The 17,280-nt window shown below is 34.6% G+C and overlaps 2 protein-coding genes across 3 annotated transcripts in view; one reads left to right on the plus strand and one right to left on the minus strand.

Annotated features, from left to right (window-relative positions):
- The window catches only part of Dg (Dystroglycan), a gene marked incomplete at its 5' end in the record, with an annotated part of 473,071 nt that overhangs the window by 61,992 nt on the left and 393,799 nt on the right, over positions 1 to 17,280 (minus strand).
- Positions 6,372 to 17,115, plus strand: LOC141483463 (uncharacterized). Of its 2 annotated transcripts, none has more exons than XM_074178131.1 (2): positions 6,372 to 8,840; positions 13,287 to 17,115. In XM_074178131.1, the coding sequence occupies exons 1-2, from the start codon at positions 8,773 to 8,775 to the stop codon at positions 17,077 to 17,079; spliced, it is 3,861 nt and encodes a 1,286-aa protein (XP_074034232.1). In that variant the 5' UTR covers positions 6,372 to 8,772; the 3' UTR covers positions 17,080 to 17,115. The 2 variants fall into 2 exon arrangements, with proteins under 2 accessions (XP_074034232.1, XP_074034233.1); XM_074178132.1 differs by having other exon boundaries at positions 6,372 to 6,693.

The raw sequence follows: 17,280 nt of genomic DNA on the forward strand, positions 1-17,280 counted from the left end.
TGTCACAGGCAAGGGCGTCGCCAGCTTATGACTAAGGGAAGACAATGAATGAATAAATCAATGAATGAACGGAGGCGGAGGGGTACAAGCATTAGATCGCTTGTACCCCTCCGCCTTTTCCTGACATCGTTGAAGAACCATCAAAACCAAAACCAACGCATTTATTTATATTCAGATCTTCTTTTATCAAAAAACTCATCTATGCTATGTGCAATAGATTTCACATCCAACTCTTTTAGCTCAATGAATTCGACAAACATTTCTTAGACTTTCTGTGTTTCTTCATCAAAATTTCGCATCCCAATAGATAGTTGTTTAGTGCCAGAAATATCAGGTGTTTCGTCTGCTAGCACACTATATGCTGCTGCTTCTTTCACTTTTTTCATAATATCAGCCTTAATAACGCTTCCACAAATACAAATAATTTCATTTTGAATATCCACTGAACGGTAGCTTGCATTCTTTTTCCCTTGCTCGATGTGTTTTTTTAAAATCAAATCTTCCGCGTCAATTCGCAGCCTGTATAAATCCTCGAGAATAACTTCACCATAATGTTTACCTCTCAGTGCTAAGTCGTGTGACCCGCAAAACGTAATGCAGGAAATAATAGATTTTATAATTTTGCGATTTTCTTCAATAATTCCTTGGAAATATTTGTTCAGTTGCAAATCGACAGGCACACCTTCCAGAAAAGATTTAACAGCTTTCAATGTCTCCTTATGGAAGTGGATTTCAATGTGCTTTTTGGACTGCTCGAGAACTTACAACTTACAATGATCCCAATATGCCTCCAAATGAATTTGGATTTGGTAGGAACAACGTACAATATTTACAAAATGCTCCTTTTTGGCGCCTGGAATATACTAACCATGGAGAGTATGTTTCCAACCAAGAATAATTAAATTTTCTCTTTAAATGTTTTGCATCTCCCGCAAAGGTATAGGGGACCAACAGTTTTTAATCAATTCCTTCTTTTCGGTTCATAACATGTGTGTCCGTCCAACATGTCGCCATATATCATTTTCATTGCAGTCATCCTCATCCATATATTCATCCATCTAGAGGAGCTTGGTCTAGGTAGTTCCTGCGGCTGAATATAACATGTTGTGACTGTGGTGACCGATGAGGACACATGTGACATTGTCGTTACTTTGTCCTTCCTGGACTACTTGATCCATCAGTTTTTTTTTGTGCCAAACTTCCTGCAAAACAAAACGCTTTGATAAAACTTCATGTAATTAATTAATTATTTACGGGAGAGCAGTTTTGTTCAATTACTTATAAACATTATCTCAGGAAGCTTTTTTAGCCTTATTTATATTAAGGATCTGTTTTAATTTGTATTTAATGAAACCACAAATATAATTTATGTTAATTACTGAAAACGAAACCACTGTTGAGTTAACGTTAAATTCATAGAGATTGAATCAATGAACTCGTTTTTGATAAAATAATAGTTTTTCTTAACATTTCCCTTCCACATAATCGATCATTTCTTTCCACATCAAAAATATGCCAGATAAAATCAAAAATAATATTCTTAACGATTATTATACGTCTCTAGCTAGTATATCCTTCACCAAAGCTATTCGCTAATAGAAATAAAATAAAAATTAAAGCAGTACATAACTTACCAAAAAACTTTCTGATGTCCATTTTGATAAGATGATGAATGGAGACACAAGACACACTCAGAAACTTCACATCCCAACACTGCTGGAGTCATGTTTGAAGATTAGAGGTTGACAATGCTTCTTCTATACTTGTTGTCTTATAATAGTCAGTTAATTTGGCGTATATTTGGCAATACATTTGATTAATTTGAAGACTTAGTAAGTGACGAATGGATATCATACGATATCGAATGTTTCAAGAATATATTTCATGTCAATCTCCTGGAATTTGTCGACGAATTTTTAAAATTAGATACGAAGTTTCAGAGAGTTTCTTTTTCAATGGGCAGAATTATTGAATAGAAATTACTGATAAACAAGCAGATATTTATTTTATAAAAATATATTGAATTTACAAAGAAATTTATCGGGGTGAACTAAAGTTTGCCTCTTTTTATATAAAGTTTTCTTTTACAATTCTTTACTTTCTCAGATTCTGGTAAGTGAATACTCCCAAAAATGATTAATGAAAACTTCGATTTCGATAATGAAAAAAATAGTATTTGAAGCGTTTTTATTTTGTTTCCAAGTTTCGTATTCATACATTTTACTAATAAATGATATGAACGCGTATGACAATTTAAAATAAAATCACGAGTAATAGATTTTAATATTTAGATGGGAAATTTTGATACGTCTCAATTTTCAAAATATAGAAGTAACTGTAGGTATCATTTTTAAAATTATGCAGTAGTGCACTCCTCATAAATTTAATTATTATAGTCCAATGAACAGATACGACGTATAAAAACTCGATTAATGGAGTTTCAATGACCCGTTTCAGTTGACCTATCAAGTAAATGTCAGGCGTTTTCGATACAAATTTATGTAAACTACTTATCATTCCAAGTGCAAATATTGTCGATATCAATAATATCCATATCATTTCATTCTCCCTGATAATCTAGTTGGTACAGGATTCTATAATCTAAGGGTCGAGTGACACTAGTAAATAGGCTGCAAGAGTTCAAAAAGTTTTCTTATGGAGATTAACATGGGAAAACGGCTAAGGTCCATTCTGGCGTTTTTGGTTCCTTTCAAGGTCACGCGTACGGCAGAGTCCAATCAGAGCGCTCCAAATTGTCACGTGACCCAGATGCATCGTCGCGAGTACACCACACTGGCGCCACCTATGAGTCACTAGCTGAACTATCTATTGGTTGAAGAAGGACACTGTAAACACTAGACATATGGGTGTTGTCATGCGACGCAGTATGCGCAGTTGCCGGTTTTATGATGTCTGTCAATACGAATCGGTGTCTGTGCAACTGTCAAATGTCAATGAGGGTGCGGGACGGTGTCTGTGAGGGGGAAACGTGTGACGTCATCGACGCAGGATGGAACGAGTATAGTAGCGATTTAAGCGTAGAACTCCGCCCCTCGGCCCCCTTAGTACTTCACCTAACCTATCGGCCCTCTTGGTACTCCACCTAACCTATCAGCTCCCTCGGCCCCCTTCAGTCACGTGATTTTAATTAAAAAAAGTTTATAGTTATGAGATTCGAACCTGGGTCGTCCGCGCCGTAGACATTGTCCTTAGCCTCTACACCATCGTAAGATATTGAAGTTAACTGCGAATGTTGGGTATTTATAGCCATCTAACATCAAAACAAATTGTGCGGTACAATAATTACTGTAAGAGATATTTTTCCGTAGATTGTAATCGTCATTATCATATTAAAGATAGGAGAATATACTTAGATTTGGGAAATAATTAATATTTCATGTAAAGAGGTGCATGTGTGTGTGTGTGTGTGTGTAAGAGCGAGAGGCGCGTGTGACGTAATCGATGCACAAATTTACGTGGCTTTGCGTATATTGAGAGATTCATTTGAATAATTCATCGTACAGAATTGTTTCATGTCCTGTTATCAGTAACCGCACAAAAATAGGCGCTCGATTCATCCATACAAAAGTATATGGAAACACCAAAGTTATAGAACACACAGAGTCATCTATGAGTCACTAGCTGAACTATCTATTGGTTGAAGAAGGACACTGTAAACACTAGACTCATAAGACGGCATCTGTCAAATGTGAATACATGCCAGCATGGCAGGTTCGGCGTTGCCAGTTGTATAATAAATCATTGTTTATGGGGCAATGTGGCGTTGCCGGTTTTGGAATTAATCGTGAACTACTCGACGGAAATTGGAAGCGCAAAAATGATATATTAATAATAATGAATCAGATTTAAGAAAAAACATTACAGATTAATGAGGCTGTATCATTTCAAAGTGTGATCCCTCAATGTTACAAGGTATCCCAAAATACATCATTGAAAACAAACATGGCGTCGAAGTGTACAGGGTGCGTCAAAATACATCATTTAAGAAAAAACATAACAGTTCCACGAGGCTGTAAGTTTTCAACGTGCGATCCCTCAATGTGTACAAGGTATCTCAAAATACATTATTGAAAAACAAATATGACGTCGAAGTGTACAGGGTGCGTCAAAATATATCATTTAAGGAAAAAAACATGTCGATTTGAAATATGATATTAATGTGTATACAGGGCGTTTCAAAATACATCATTTAAGAAAAAAACATGTCGATTCAACAGAAGTCTAGCGTTCCAACATGCCAAAAGGGCACTTCGTTAACCAAGTTAGCATCATCAGGAGAAAGAGGAAATCCAAAAGTGTCGAGAGGTGTTGTGGACTCAACGTGAGGGTAATGGGAGAGCGAAGTATTCGACAATGACATTTCAAAATACGTTGTTTTGCATAAGTTTCGAAGGAAAACGATGTTCCGTACGTCGTTGGTAAACAAAAATTAGTAGTATAATGGCATTCAGAGAATACAGACGTAAAGTAGAGGAATTTGAGAGACGTGTCCAACGAATAAGTAAAGATATTCAATTATATGAGGAAAAGAAAATGGTTCTCAAGCAGTTGAATAATTTACACATTCAAGACAAAGTGTTCCAGCCTCAGAGTGTAGAATATGTCGTCAACGATGCTGAAAAACAAATTTTGTACTTCCGACTACAATAATTTCTGTTCAATATGTGAACGTACCGAATGTGGGTGAAATTCCAAGGAAATATGCGATAAGGCTAGTGTAAATAATGGAAATTGATTCGTTCGACATCAGTCAATGAGGGTCAGTTAGCAGTATTTGCGCAGGCGCAATTCCAAAGAATACACCATTCAAATGTGAATTGAAAAATATATTTCAAGATCTTCGTCATTTAAGCCAGAAACGTGGCTCAAAGTGACGAAACAAAGGCTCTTTGTTTGATTGCATAATATGTCATCACCTATTTTCCTATTCTTAACCAAGGTGACATTGATCACTGTCAATGCCGAATCAGCACCCAGAGATATGCAGTTCTCAAAGCGACGGAACAAAGGCTCTTTGTTTGGTTTTGAAATATGTCATCACTTATTTTCCTATAAATACCTCCTGCGAGGTGAAATGATGAGTTAGTTGTATCAGTGATAATAGTGACAAGTGTAACGATTTTATCTGAAAGTAAGTGTTTTTCATGTTCACTTTATGAATTTTAATTGCAAGATTTTTTAAACGTCTTTGACTTTTTTCACAAAAAAATTATTAAAATTTAATGTAATTCAAAGGTGGTGAGAGTTGTTGTTGAATTATCATCAATTTTCCAAAATTTTTCTCAGATTAATATACTTGAGTGTTTTTCTAAACATACTTTTTGACGGTTAACGTTTTTTTTCAATTATTTTGTAATACAAAACGGTTCAGAGGTATTTACGTATTTCTCAAGCCAACCCTGGACTACCATTTTTATCCTACATACATCAGAAGATAAGAAATAACAATTACTGATATTTCTCAATCTTTAATAATGAATAAAAGATAAGAACCGGTAATTGCTGACATCCATTTTTCTCGAATACTATCTCTTACAGTAATTATTGTACCGCACAATTTGTTTTGATGTTAGATGGCAGCCTCAGAACCGGAAAACGTGATTATGAATTTTACTCGAGAATCCTCCAAGCTGAATAAGAGTTTTTCTCGTATTTTATCTAGTTGCCTTTGACAATGCCATATCTTGTCTATATACACATTTATTATGTAGTAAACAGAAGCTCATTTTGTGAGCAGCTTTCTAGTTGAATAAAACGCATAGTAAGTTACGAATAACTTCCATTCATGTTGTCGTTTATTGAGAGAGTGTTCGTATAATTTGAAACATTGTTTTTTTATTTTTGGTTTCTCGCAGGTGGATTTCCTGAAATTCAATTTCATGATATAGAGCAAGAAATTTATGTTAGGTTCATTGTGTGAAGAAGATATATGACAACGGTGCATATGTTTCAGAGCACTTCATGTCATGTTTTATGAAACAGGACGTCTTAGATTAAGGAAATTTTCGATTGATTTTTTTACAGAAGAAACGTATACAAGGCATATCAAAATACTTTTTGACAATACCTGATAGTGAGTAAAACAATGCAAAATACGCGTATACAGAGTGGCTTAGTGCTTCAAAAAACGTCTCAAACAAATAACGCATGACGGAAAGATCAAAAATCGTTTATGATATGAACTAGAACCGATTTTTGATAGAATAAAATATAATTTATTTTTTTGTTGATAGAAGATCAAATCAATGATGTATTTTTCATCAACACTATGATTTTATATGTTTAAACCATCGATTGGTAAATATATTATTTATAGTGAAATCGTATTCATCATTCGACGACTTGGGAAATTGAAATATCGAGTAGTACGTCTTTTTATAGCTTCCGTTTGAAAATTGATTGGAAACCAGATCGTTATTTAGGATGTTTCGCTAATAAACTTGGCAACATGTATTTATGCATATATCTGGGGTCTGAAGTCACTTATCGCTAAAGAATTATTTATGGCTATAACTATTTCCTGTTGATGCGTATTGAGAAACCCTTTTAATTCGAGTGACTTGTGTGTGTGTGTGTGTGTGTGTGTGTGTGTGTGTGTGTGTGTGTGGGTGTGCATTAGTGACATATCCAAGAACATATTTGAGGTGACATCCAAAGAATAAAATATTAGAAGTGAGTAGATTTAAATTTACTCTTATTGATACACTACAAATGCTATGGTGAAAATTTTATGAGAGAGGAGTAAAATTGTTATCATAATTATGGAGGTGGTTAGAATTTATCATAATAATGAGACCAACCTTCTGATTGGATATGAAAACCACAAAAGTTGTAAGAAATAACATTTTGAATATTCCAAGTGTAGATAGTAGTTGAAAAGTAACAACAAAAAAACTATAGAATTCAACACTAGTCAAGAATTCCAATACAAAATTGATTGGTGAAGAAATCAACAACAAGACTTATGAAAAGTTTTTCAAAATTCCACTACAAAATAGGGAGTTGAAGAATAGTAAAATAAATTTCTGTAGATACTTGTTGAATGTTTCTCACTAGGAGATCTAATATTCTAGTACAAGATTTATGGTGTGGAAAAAATATGAAAGCTACAGCTAATTTTATAAAAAAATCCACAACCAAATTTATGAACATTGATTTAAAAAATACAAGTTGGAACATTCTTCAACAATTAAAATACGAAAATTGTAAAAAAGTGTTTTCCCAATTGCACTACAGAATGTTTTGAAAATTGATTGATTCAATTCTTGTCGTGGTAATAGCTGAAGAAGTAGTTGTTTTCTGACGAGTATTCACCATAATAGGTGTATATGAGAATAAAAAAATGTGTTTATCATTACAAAAGAATTTTTGTTTATTTGACAAAACTTTATGAAAATTAAGTATTATGAATGATCACGATGGAAAATGTTTTCATTATAAAGTTCAGAAACACGTATATTTTTTCGCCATACCAAATGGAATTTGATCTTAATAGAATTCTCATTATAGTATCTACGATATTAACATATATTTTGATTAGAGTTGTTCAGGAAATAGTTATGAAATTTAATGTGAAATTTGGTTACAAATAGTAGATAGTTGAATATTCAGAAATTCTCGTTTCATTTCACATTTCAAGTCGAGAATGAAATATGATATTGGGAAGTATGAGGCGGATAATTGTCACGGTTATTAGGTCATCTACATAAAAACGAATTGATACACTACAAATACTATGGTGAACATTTTACGAGAGAGGAGTCAAACTATTATCATAATTATGGAGGTGGTGATGAAGTGGTAGAATTTTTCATAATAATGAGACCAACCTTCTGATTGGATATGAAAACCACAAAAGTTGTAACAAGTAACAATTCAAATGTTCCAAGTGTAGATAGTAGTTGAAAAGTAACAACAAAAAAACAACATACAAAATTATTTGATGTAGAAATCAACAAGACTTGTAAAACGTTTTTTTAAAATTCCACTATAAAATAAGGAGTTGAGGAATAGTGAAATAAATTTCCGTAGATACTGGTTAAATGTTTCTCACTAGGAGATCCAATATTATAGTACAAGATTTATGATGTGGAAAAAAATATGAAAGCTACAACTAATTTTATAACAAATTTCACAAACAAATTTATGAAAATTGATGGAAAAAATACAAGTTGTAACATTCTCCAACAATTACAATACGAAAATTGTAAAAACAATTTTGCCCTATTCCACTACAGAATGTTTTGAAAATTGATTGATTCAATTCTCGTCGTGGTAATAGCCGAAAAAGTAGTTGTTTTCTGATGAGTATTTACCATAATAAGCGTATGTTGTAGGTATATATGAGAGTTAGAAATGTTATTATTATTACAAAACAAGTTTTGTTTATTTGAAAAAAAATCTATGAAAACAAAGTATTATGAACGCTCATGAGCAAAAATGTTTTCATGATAAAGTTTAGAAACAAACGTATATTTTTTCGCCATCATTGACTGCAAACATTATCCGGTTATAACTGATAAAATGTATGTATTGAATCATATTCCAACTTGAAAATATTATAATCGCACTCAGATGAGATGCATACGCTATATTTAGAATTGTAGCAGTTTAAATATTTTGTCTCAATGAATTGGGCTGTTGTTTGTATACTGATTAAAGTCATATATTTGAAACATTTTTCGAAGTAATTTTTTATCACGTTGAAGGTTATAGCTATGAGTCATTAGTTGGGTACTCATTTAACAACGAATGATTATACAGTGCAGGGAGTTTTACTGTTCTAATACATCAGAGAAGAAAATTTCATTGAATTTAAGGTACATTTATAACTTTCATATACAGATAGCAGTTTGAAAAATTGTTCATCAAACTTCAGCCTGGCATTGTTGAAAACTGATTTGATAATTGAATAAATATTAGAAAAAATCGTGGCAAAATGTCTATTGCTTACACAACTCAGCTACAGTCTCCAATGTATGCTCGAATGTTTTTGTGTGAACACATATTTTTCCGTCGCAGACAAATGTACGTGAAATGTCACGACACTTTGTTAAAGCAAACAAGAAAAATAGGAGACTTTGTTTATCAACCCCCCCACATATTGAAAGCATGAATATGGTATTTCGCAAGAATCGGTTTTTATATATTTTTATAGTATAAATCTTGGTATTATGGTAGGTTACAAGGATCAATTACGTAGGTAGGGGAATTATTGCTTACCACTTTTTAGAATGTTGCTAGGTTTTAGACGAAAAGAGAAATGAAAATTTATATCTTCTTTACCACTTTTATTTGTAACTAATGTTACTGCAGTTTCGTCCTATATAGACATTTTCAAACTTATACAATAAACATTTTTATAGTATAAATTATAGCATTTTGATATGCCTCAAGGTTCAATTACATCGGTGAATTGTGTTGTGCCAGTTTTCATAATCTTTTTTATAAATTACAAGCGCGGTATACCCAAAGGCTCAGTTTCACGAATATTTTATGGTATAAATTATTTCATTTTCATATGCAGCAAGAATAAATTACATAGGTGAATTATAGTGTACCACAGTAGTTTCGAAAATATTAGGTTATAACTTTTGATGGGGACTGAGAAGGGATAAAAGATACAAATAAAAAAAGCAGGGGGGGGTTCCTTGATAATTGAACAAGTAACCAAAATGTTATAACTTTGATGAAGACTTAAATAGAATTCGAAACGGTGTGTGCTGATGATGAAGAAATAACAAACATGTCGAAACTCTCATAAAGACTTTGATAAAGTTTGAAACTGTGTACTCTGACGATTAATAAACCAAAATAATGGGGCTGTTACTGAGGAGTGGGAAGTGAAAAAAGTGAAATGTAAAAGCACAAATATTTATTAAAAATTCAACAGAGGAAAGGAACATTGAAAATATTTTTCATGTGTATATGGAATAATTTTTATCGCTATTTAGTTTACGCTTTGCGCAGTATGGGTTGGTTCGGCGTACTAAGTTTTTTCGTGTAACTTTTGCAATTTGAAAAGTCAGAATTAAGACATTATTACTCTTAGTATCCATGAGACAATTGTATCATTTTGTCATCAAGAACTTTTATATTCAGCACTTTTACACAGCGATGACAAAACGTGTTTCACAAATCCATTAGGTAAATTCGAAAACTTCAGGTTTTTTTAAATCTGTTAGAAGAACCTACCTTTCCCTGATAAAAGTCAGGTATAAATAATGATTTTCATCCACCTTTCCCTGATAAAAGTCAGGTATGAACAGTGGTTTTCATCCAGAGAAATTGTTACTTGAAGTTTATTAATGAACTGTATTTTTTCTAGTTGTTTATATGTATACACATCCTTTTAGCTAACGATTATTCAAGGCAATTTTGAAAACCTCAAAATTTAGGCATGATACTATCCATATGAAGTTGTATTTCGATATAACATTTTTCATTGTTTAGTTCAAACAATTTTATTGAATTATTTTCACTCCAACAAGTCTATATGCGTAATTGCACCAAAGTCGCGTTTCAATGCACCATTTTCTCTCTGCTTCGTTCGAAAATTTCTGTTGCTGACTTCCATTCATATGAAATCGTGTTTCAATAAATTTTTTATCGTTTAGTACGAGTTCAATCTTTCATACAATATTTTTGTTTGTTTAATTAAAAATTGTCTAAGATGTCGCATTGAAGTGAAAAATATATAGCATGACCTTTTAAAAAAGTGTATACAGGATGTTTCATTGACGTTTGTTAAAAGAAAAATTATACAAGGTGTTTCAAAATATAATACAATAAAATGATAATATAAGATGACGCGGATCTCAGTTTTCAACGTGCGATCCCTCAATGTATACATGATGTCCCAAAATGCATCATTCCAAAAAAAACATGCTTGCATTAACGTGTTCCAAAAAAACAAGGCGACTGGAGTGTGACGGGAGCCTTAATTTTCAACGTGCAATCCCATTGAAATAAACGAAGTATACAGGACGTCTCATTGAGAAGAAAATCATATACAGAACGTTCCAAAAAACAAGGCGACTGGAGTTTGATGAAAGCCTCAGTTTTCCGTGTGCAATTCCATTGAAAAAAAACAATGTATACAGGCCGTCTGCAAAAAACATGGCGACTGGAGTTTGATGAAAGCCTCAGTTTCGAACGTGTGATCCCTCAATACAAAATTTTTTCTCCGCTTCATTCAAAATTTTAATTGATGTCCATTCAGATGAGCTCATGTTTTAATACATTATTCATCTTTAGTAAGCAGAGTTCATTCTTACATCCATTTTTTGTTTGTTCACTTCAAAACATTTTTATTGATATATGTCACTACAAAAACTACAAATATACACAATATATTCTCTGAATGGAAACCTTCAACTATAAGGACTAATTGTACTGAATATTAACTAGCGATTCGAAATAACATTCCCTAATGAGTTTTGAATAATTATGTTAACATACAACGTTGATCAATGATTTTTATATCTGATTAAAAAAAAAAAGGGGTTGGTGAGTGTGCATTCACAAATGTTGAGAAAAGTAAAACGTTTCCGCTATGCATCCTCATTATTTGAAAAGAGGTTGTTGGTAAAAAACTATGATTGGAATAAAACACATTTTAAATGAGCAATATTTAATATCTATTGAATATAAGAGGGCCTCTACATAGTCTATGAGTCACGATTATTCCATTTTCTCTTTTGAAACTGCTTGACTTCGAATTACCCTGTTGTTCAACATCAACATAACTGTGAGCTTTTATATTAGTATTCTTTATGCGCTGCTCACTGTGGGTTTTGCGTTGAGTATTCCTTCTTCTTTTTGGTGGAAACAATAATGAAATGATGTTTCGATACTTCCATGAGCGGTTGGCGTTCACTGGTCCATTGGATTTATATCTTTGTTTGTGGGCATTGGTGATCCTTAAAATATTTTTGTATACAATCAAGTCTCTAGCTGTATAATGTCGAGGAACACGTTTCAATAATAGTTGAAGTAGTCCTTGCGTAAGATTGAAATGTTCGTTTTTTATAACAAGTTCATCGTTTTCATATTGTACAGGGGTATCTCCAATAACATATCCATTTTCGAAACGGAGCCCATATATATCAGATTCGATCGTTCTTTGGTGTTCTGAAATCCCCTTTTGTTGGGGAACTGGTTCCTTCACCGCGCATTTATTGAATGTTGTGTTATCTGACATATTGACTGCAACTAAATTATTTTCATTGAACAAGTCTATATATGCGTAACCGCCACATACTTAACCAACTGCGCTTAGCGAAACTGATACTTAGTACGCCGAACCAAACCATACTGCGCAAAGCGTAACTGCGCAACACCAAACTATACCGCGCTCGTTGAGGGTAGTCATTGGCCGTTCAATCTCGACAAAGTCTGAATATCGTTAGGAGAAAACCACTCCCACCTACGAGCATTCAATTACATCACCATATAAATTCAAGTCAATTATTATATCTCATATCTCATATCCCACTCAAGAGGGAGTAAAAATGAGAAAATATTAATTTTCAATCATAATTATCGTTCTGCAAAGGCATTGGTTCAATGAATCTCCTTATCTACTGGTTTATATTCTTACAGTGTAATTGCATAGGAATGATATTAAAATTTTTTGTCAAGTTATTGAAAAAAAAAAAGTCTAATATTTTTATATTTTTTTATTATGGATATCTAAACATTGGACACATCATTATACCCCAATATATACAACCACATTTTTCAAATAAAAATTCAGATTCCTTATTACTGCAAAAAGCTGTAAATTCTTCGTGATTCTTAATGTGAGCGATAAGTTTTGTAGCATATCCGTTTCTGCGGTACTCCTCCAACGTATGAATATAATTGAGAGTTTTCGGGTTAGAATGTTTTTTCATAGGGTCGAAATCCATGGTTGACAGCAGCGCAAATGCTATTGGTTTATCGTTGACGTAAATAATGTAACAGGAGATTTTTTTATCGCAATACCACTGTCCAATCAAATCACTTTTAATATTCAACTGTCTAATTTTCTTAGCAGCTTGATGACCGAAAAATAACCGTATTGCTTCCATCTTCGATAATAGCTGGGTATGAACTGGATGATGCGGATTTTATTTATGAAATAAACCCTCAATTATCCCCTCCCCACCCCCTTTTTATATCAAGCAGTATAATCTGTAGTTTAGCGATATGTATTCAGCTGCTTTGCGCTATTCATTAGTCTTCTTCAGAACGTTGAACGTTTAACTTTTTTGTAATTACAGCATGTCAATGTTTGCTGATCTTGTGCGATATATTACCACCATCCTCGGGCTCATAACCCCAAATTATGATGATGAAATTGCTCAAGAGGGTCTTCAGGAGTGTATCAAGGGTATGAGAAGGATTCGCAAAGCGATGAAGAATGCAACTTCTGTGGGGGAGAAGCAACATTTAGAAGCGTGTTTGAGGAACATTACGACAATGCGTACTGAATTCAAAGCTATGCAGAAAAAGGGGGCAGGGCAGACACCTCGACCTGAGGGTGCTAGAGAGCGGGTTCATTGGGATGATACTGACTCAGCCTTCAGTAGCCGAATCCGGTCTGGCGTAATCTCAAATCTTAAACATAAGGACCCAAGGTCTTTCTTGATTGACTCAAATGCTATCTTTAAACGCCGCATTCATGATGCCCTCAGAAAGGATGAATTTGTGAAAGTTAATATGATTTTCTGTGGTGAATTTGAAATAGCGAAAGGGTCGCAAGTACTACGAGATCACAAGTATTTCACCACCTCTAACTCTCCAATTTACCGAGACACCAATCTGGATGAATGGTTCCACCATAACATTATTGAGCCAATAATGAAAGATCTCGAGGAGTTCCAAGAACGTGATTCCGGCTGGGCGCTGAAAAAAGTGGTTAATCTGGGTGTTAACATCAATAAGTTCACTCCTCAGATTGGCTCTTCCTACATTGAGTTGCCACCTCAGATCCGAAAGAAGCATGCATGTATCAATGTTAAAAATGATGACCAAGCTTGCTTCGCCTGGGCTGTCGTTTCTGCTATGTATCCGGCGCAATATGATTTGAATAAACTGTCATCCTATCCCCACTATTCAACGGTATTGAAGCTGAAAGGTATCCAGTTCCCTATTACTTTGAAGCAGATTCCCAACTTTGAGAAGCAGAATAACGTTTCCATCAATGTTTACATCCTTCAAAAGAAATGTAAAACGTTCATTATCCTACCTACATATCTCACAATGGCAAAGAAAGATAGACATGTAAACTTACTGCTGATTCAAGACAATTATGATGAATCTGAAACTGCAGTCCGCTATCACTACGTATGGATAAAGAACTTATCAAGGCTCTTATCGAAACAGTTGAGTAAGGAAAATGGTCAAAAGTCCTTTTGTGATCGCTGCCTACATTACTTTCGATCCCAAGAGAAATTACAAAAACATACTGAGGATTGTGTGAAAATGAATGAAGCAGCTATAAAGATGCCAGAGCCTGGAAAAGATATTTTGAAATTTAAAAATTTCAAAAACAAAGAAAGGGCTCCATTCGTCGTATACGCCGACTTGGAATCCATTCTGAAGCCTACTGATGATCCTAAAAAACTTCAACATCATATTCCGGCAGCTGTGGGTTACTACTTGAAGTGCTCATACGATGACACTCTATCCTTCTATAGGGCATATCGTGGAAAGGATTGTATGCAATGGTTCGCTGATGAGATGAGTCAACTAGCTGAAGATATGACTACAGTGTTTTGGTGTCCATTCGACATCGATATGACTGCAGAACAAGAAGTTGAGTTTCGAAGAGCTACACACTGCCACATCTGCGAAGAACCCTTCACTCCCGAAGATAAGAAAATACGCGATCATAACCATCTCATACCATGTGATAATTATCGTGGCCCCGCGCATGAAGGGTGTAATATAAACTATAAGGACTCTCATACTGTTCCTGTTGTTTTTCATAACTTGAGTGGATATGACGCACACTTCATCGTTGGAGACATCGCTACAAGAATGGCTGGAAAGGTTGATCTACTCCCGATAACCAAAGAAAAGTATATTTCCTTTACAAAACACGTTGACGATACACCAATTCAATTCAGATTCATCGACTCGTTCCGTTTCATGGCTTCTTCATTAGATAAACTAGCATCGTATCTTCCAGATTTTCCCAATCTAAAGTCACAGTTTGCCGATGTGCCAATGGTACACTTCAAACTTTTAACGAAGAAAGGAGTTATGCCATATGATTATATAGATTCGTTTAGTCGATTCGATGAACCATCTTTACCATCTCAGGATAAGTTTTATAATAAACTGGAAAATAAGTTCTGCCCCCGACGTTTTTATCAACGAGCTCAGGATGTATGGACCACCTTCAACTGTCAGAATCTAGGTGATTATGTGGACTTATATATGAAGACTGATATTCTCCTGCTAGCTGATGTCTTCGAAATGTTCAGAACCTGCATCATCAACTCACATAAACTCGATCCTGCACATTATTTCACGTTACCCGGCTACACGTGGGATGCTATGCTGAAGTATACAGGGATTGAGTTGGAACTTCTCACCGATGTTGATATGTTCCTCTTTGTTGAGCGTGGAATACGAGGGGGGCTCAGCCAAGTTTGCTCAAAAAGGAGATCGCATGCAAATAACAAGTACATCAACAATTACGATCCTTCCAAACCAACAACATTCATGATGTACTATGATGTCAACAATCAGTATGGGTGGGCAATGAGCCAATATCTTCCATATGGAGGCTTTGAGTGGACAGATTCCAACATAGATATCACTCAAATTCCTGATGATGCCGATAAAGGATACATTTTGGAAGTGGACTTGGAATATCCCCAGCATTTGCATGAAAAACATAAAGATCTACCATTTTGCCCGGAACATATATGTCCTAAGACGAGAAAACCTCCAGTAAAAGCTAAACAGCTTTCAAAGTTGATGGCTACTTTACAACCGAAGGAGAAATATATCATACATTACAGAGCATTGAAGCAGGCTTTAGCACATGGATTGATATTGAAGAAAATCCATCGAGTGTTGAAATTTAAACAAAGTCCATGGCTGAAGTCCTATATCGATTTAAATACAGAGTTACGCGCAAAAGCATCAAACGAGTTTGAAAAAAATTTATACAAGTTAATGAACAATGCAGTCTTCGGTAAAACTATGGAGAACGTTCGGAAAAGGGTTAACATCAGACTTCTCACCGAATGGAGTGGTAGATATGGAGCAGGAGCCTACATTGCTAAGCCTGAGTTCAAATCTTGCACCATATTCAATGAAAACTTGGTGGCTGTTGAGCTTAATAAGCTGCAAATTTTCCTAAACAAGCCTATATATGTAGGACAAGCTATTTTGGATTTGGCAAAGACAACCATCTATGACTTCCACTATGGATATATGGTGGAGCGTTTCGGAGACGGCTGTACCGTTATGTATACCGACACCGATTCTCTCATATACGAGCTGCGACAAGACCCCTACGAGATAATGAAGCGAGACTGTCATCAACGCTTCGATACTTCGGATTATCCATCCAACAATCAGTTCAACGTTCCTTTGGTGAATAAAAAAGTGCTGGGTATGATGAAGGACGAGAACAATGGCGTACCGATGACGGACTATGTTGGACTTCGTTCTAAATTATATGCAACAAAGGTACTAACAACTGAGGGTGATTATGAGAAGGAAAGAAAAAAATTGCTGAATGAGGGATATGATGAAGATGAAATTGCGATGGAATTGAAGGATTTGGGGAGCACCAAGAAAGCGAAGGGAGTTAAAACATCGGTTGTGAAAACGACAATCACGTTTGATGATTATGAAGAATGTCTCAACAATTGGAAATGTATGAGTGTCACTCAGAGACTAATTCGCTCTGATAAATATCAAGTGCACTCCATAGTCCAGGAGAAGATCGCCCTTTCCCCTGAAGATGATAAAAGATATCTAATACCCGATTCTGATGAAACTTTACCATGGGGGCATTATTGCATAGCCGAAGAAATGGATATATCATAACTTTGTAAATTCATTAAAATAAAATGTATGATTTGATATTGACTATTTCTGCTCACTCCCGCAATGATAAATCTCTTAAAAAATTTTTACTTCTCAAATGCTGAAAACGCCTGCATGTAAAACTTTTTTCAATCTCATTGGCCATGATGTAAATTCGATATTAGGTATTTCTGAACACTCCCCCTACGATGACAAAATTTA

The sequence above is a fragment of the Leptinotarsa decemlineata genome, unplaced genomic scaffold (genome assembly GCF_025532065.1).
Source record: "Leptinotarsa decemlineata unplaced genomic scaffold, Ldec_3_MD MMD2_tig00003348_RagTag_RagTag, whole genome shotgun sequence".
Taxonomy (NCBI): Eukaryota; Metazoa; Arthropoda; class Insecta; order Coleoptera; family Chrysomelidae; genus Leptinotarsa; species Leptinotarsa decemlineata.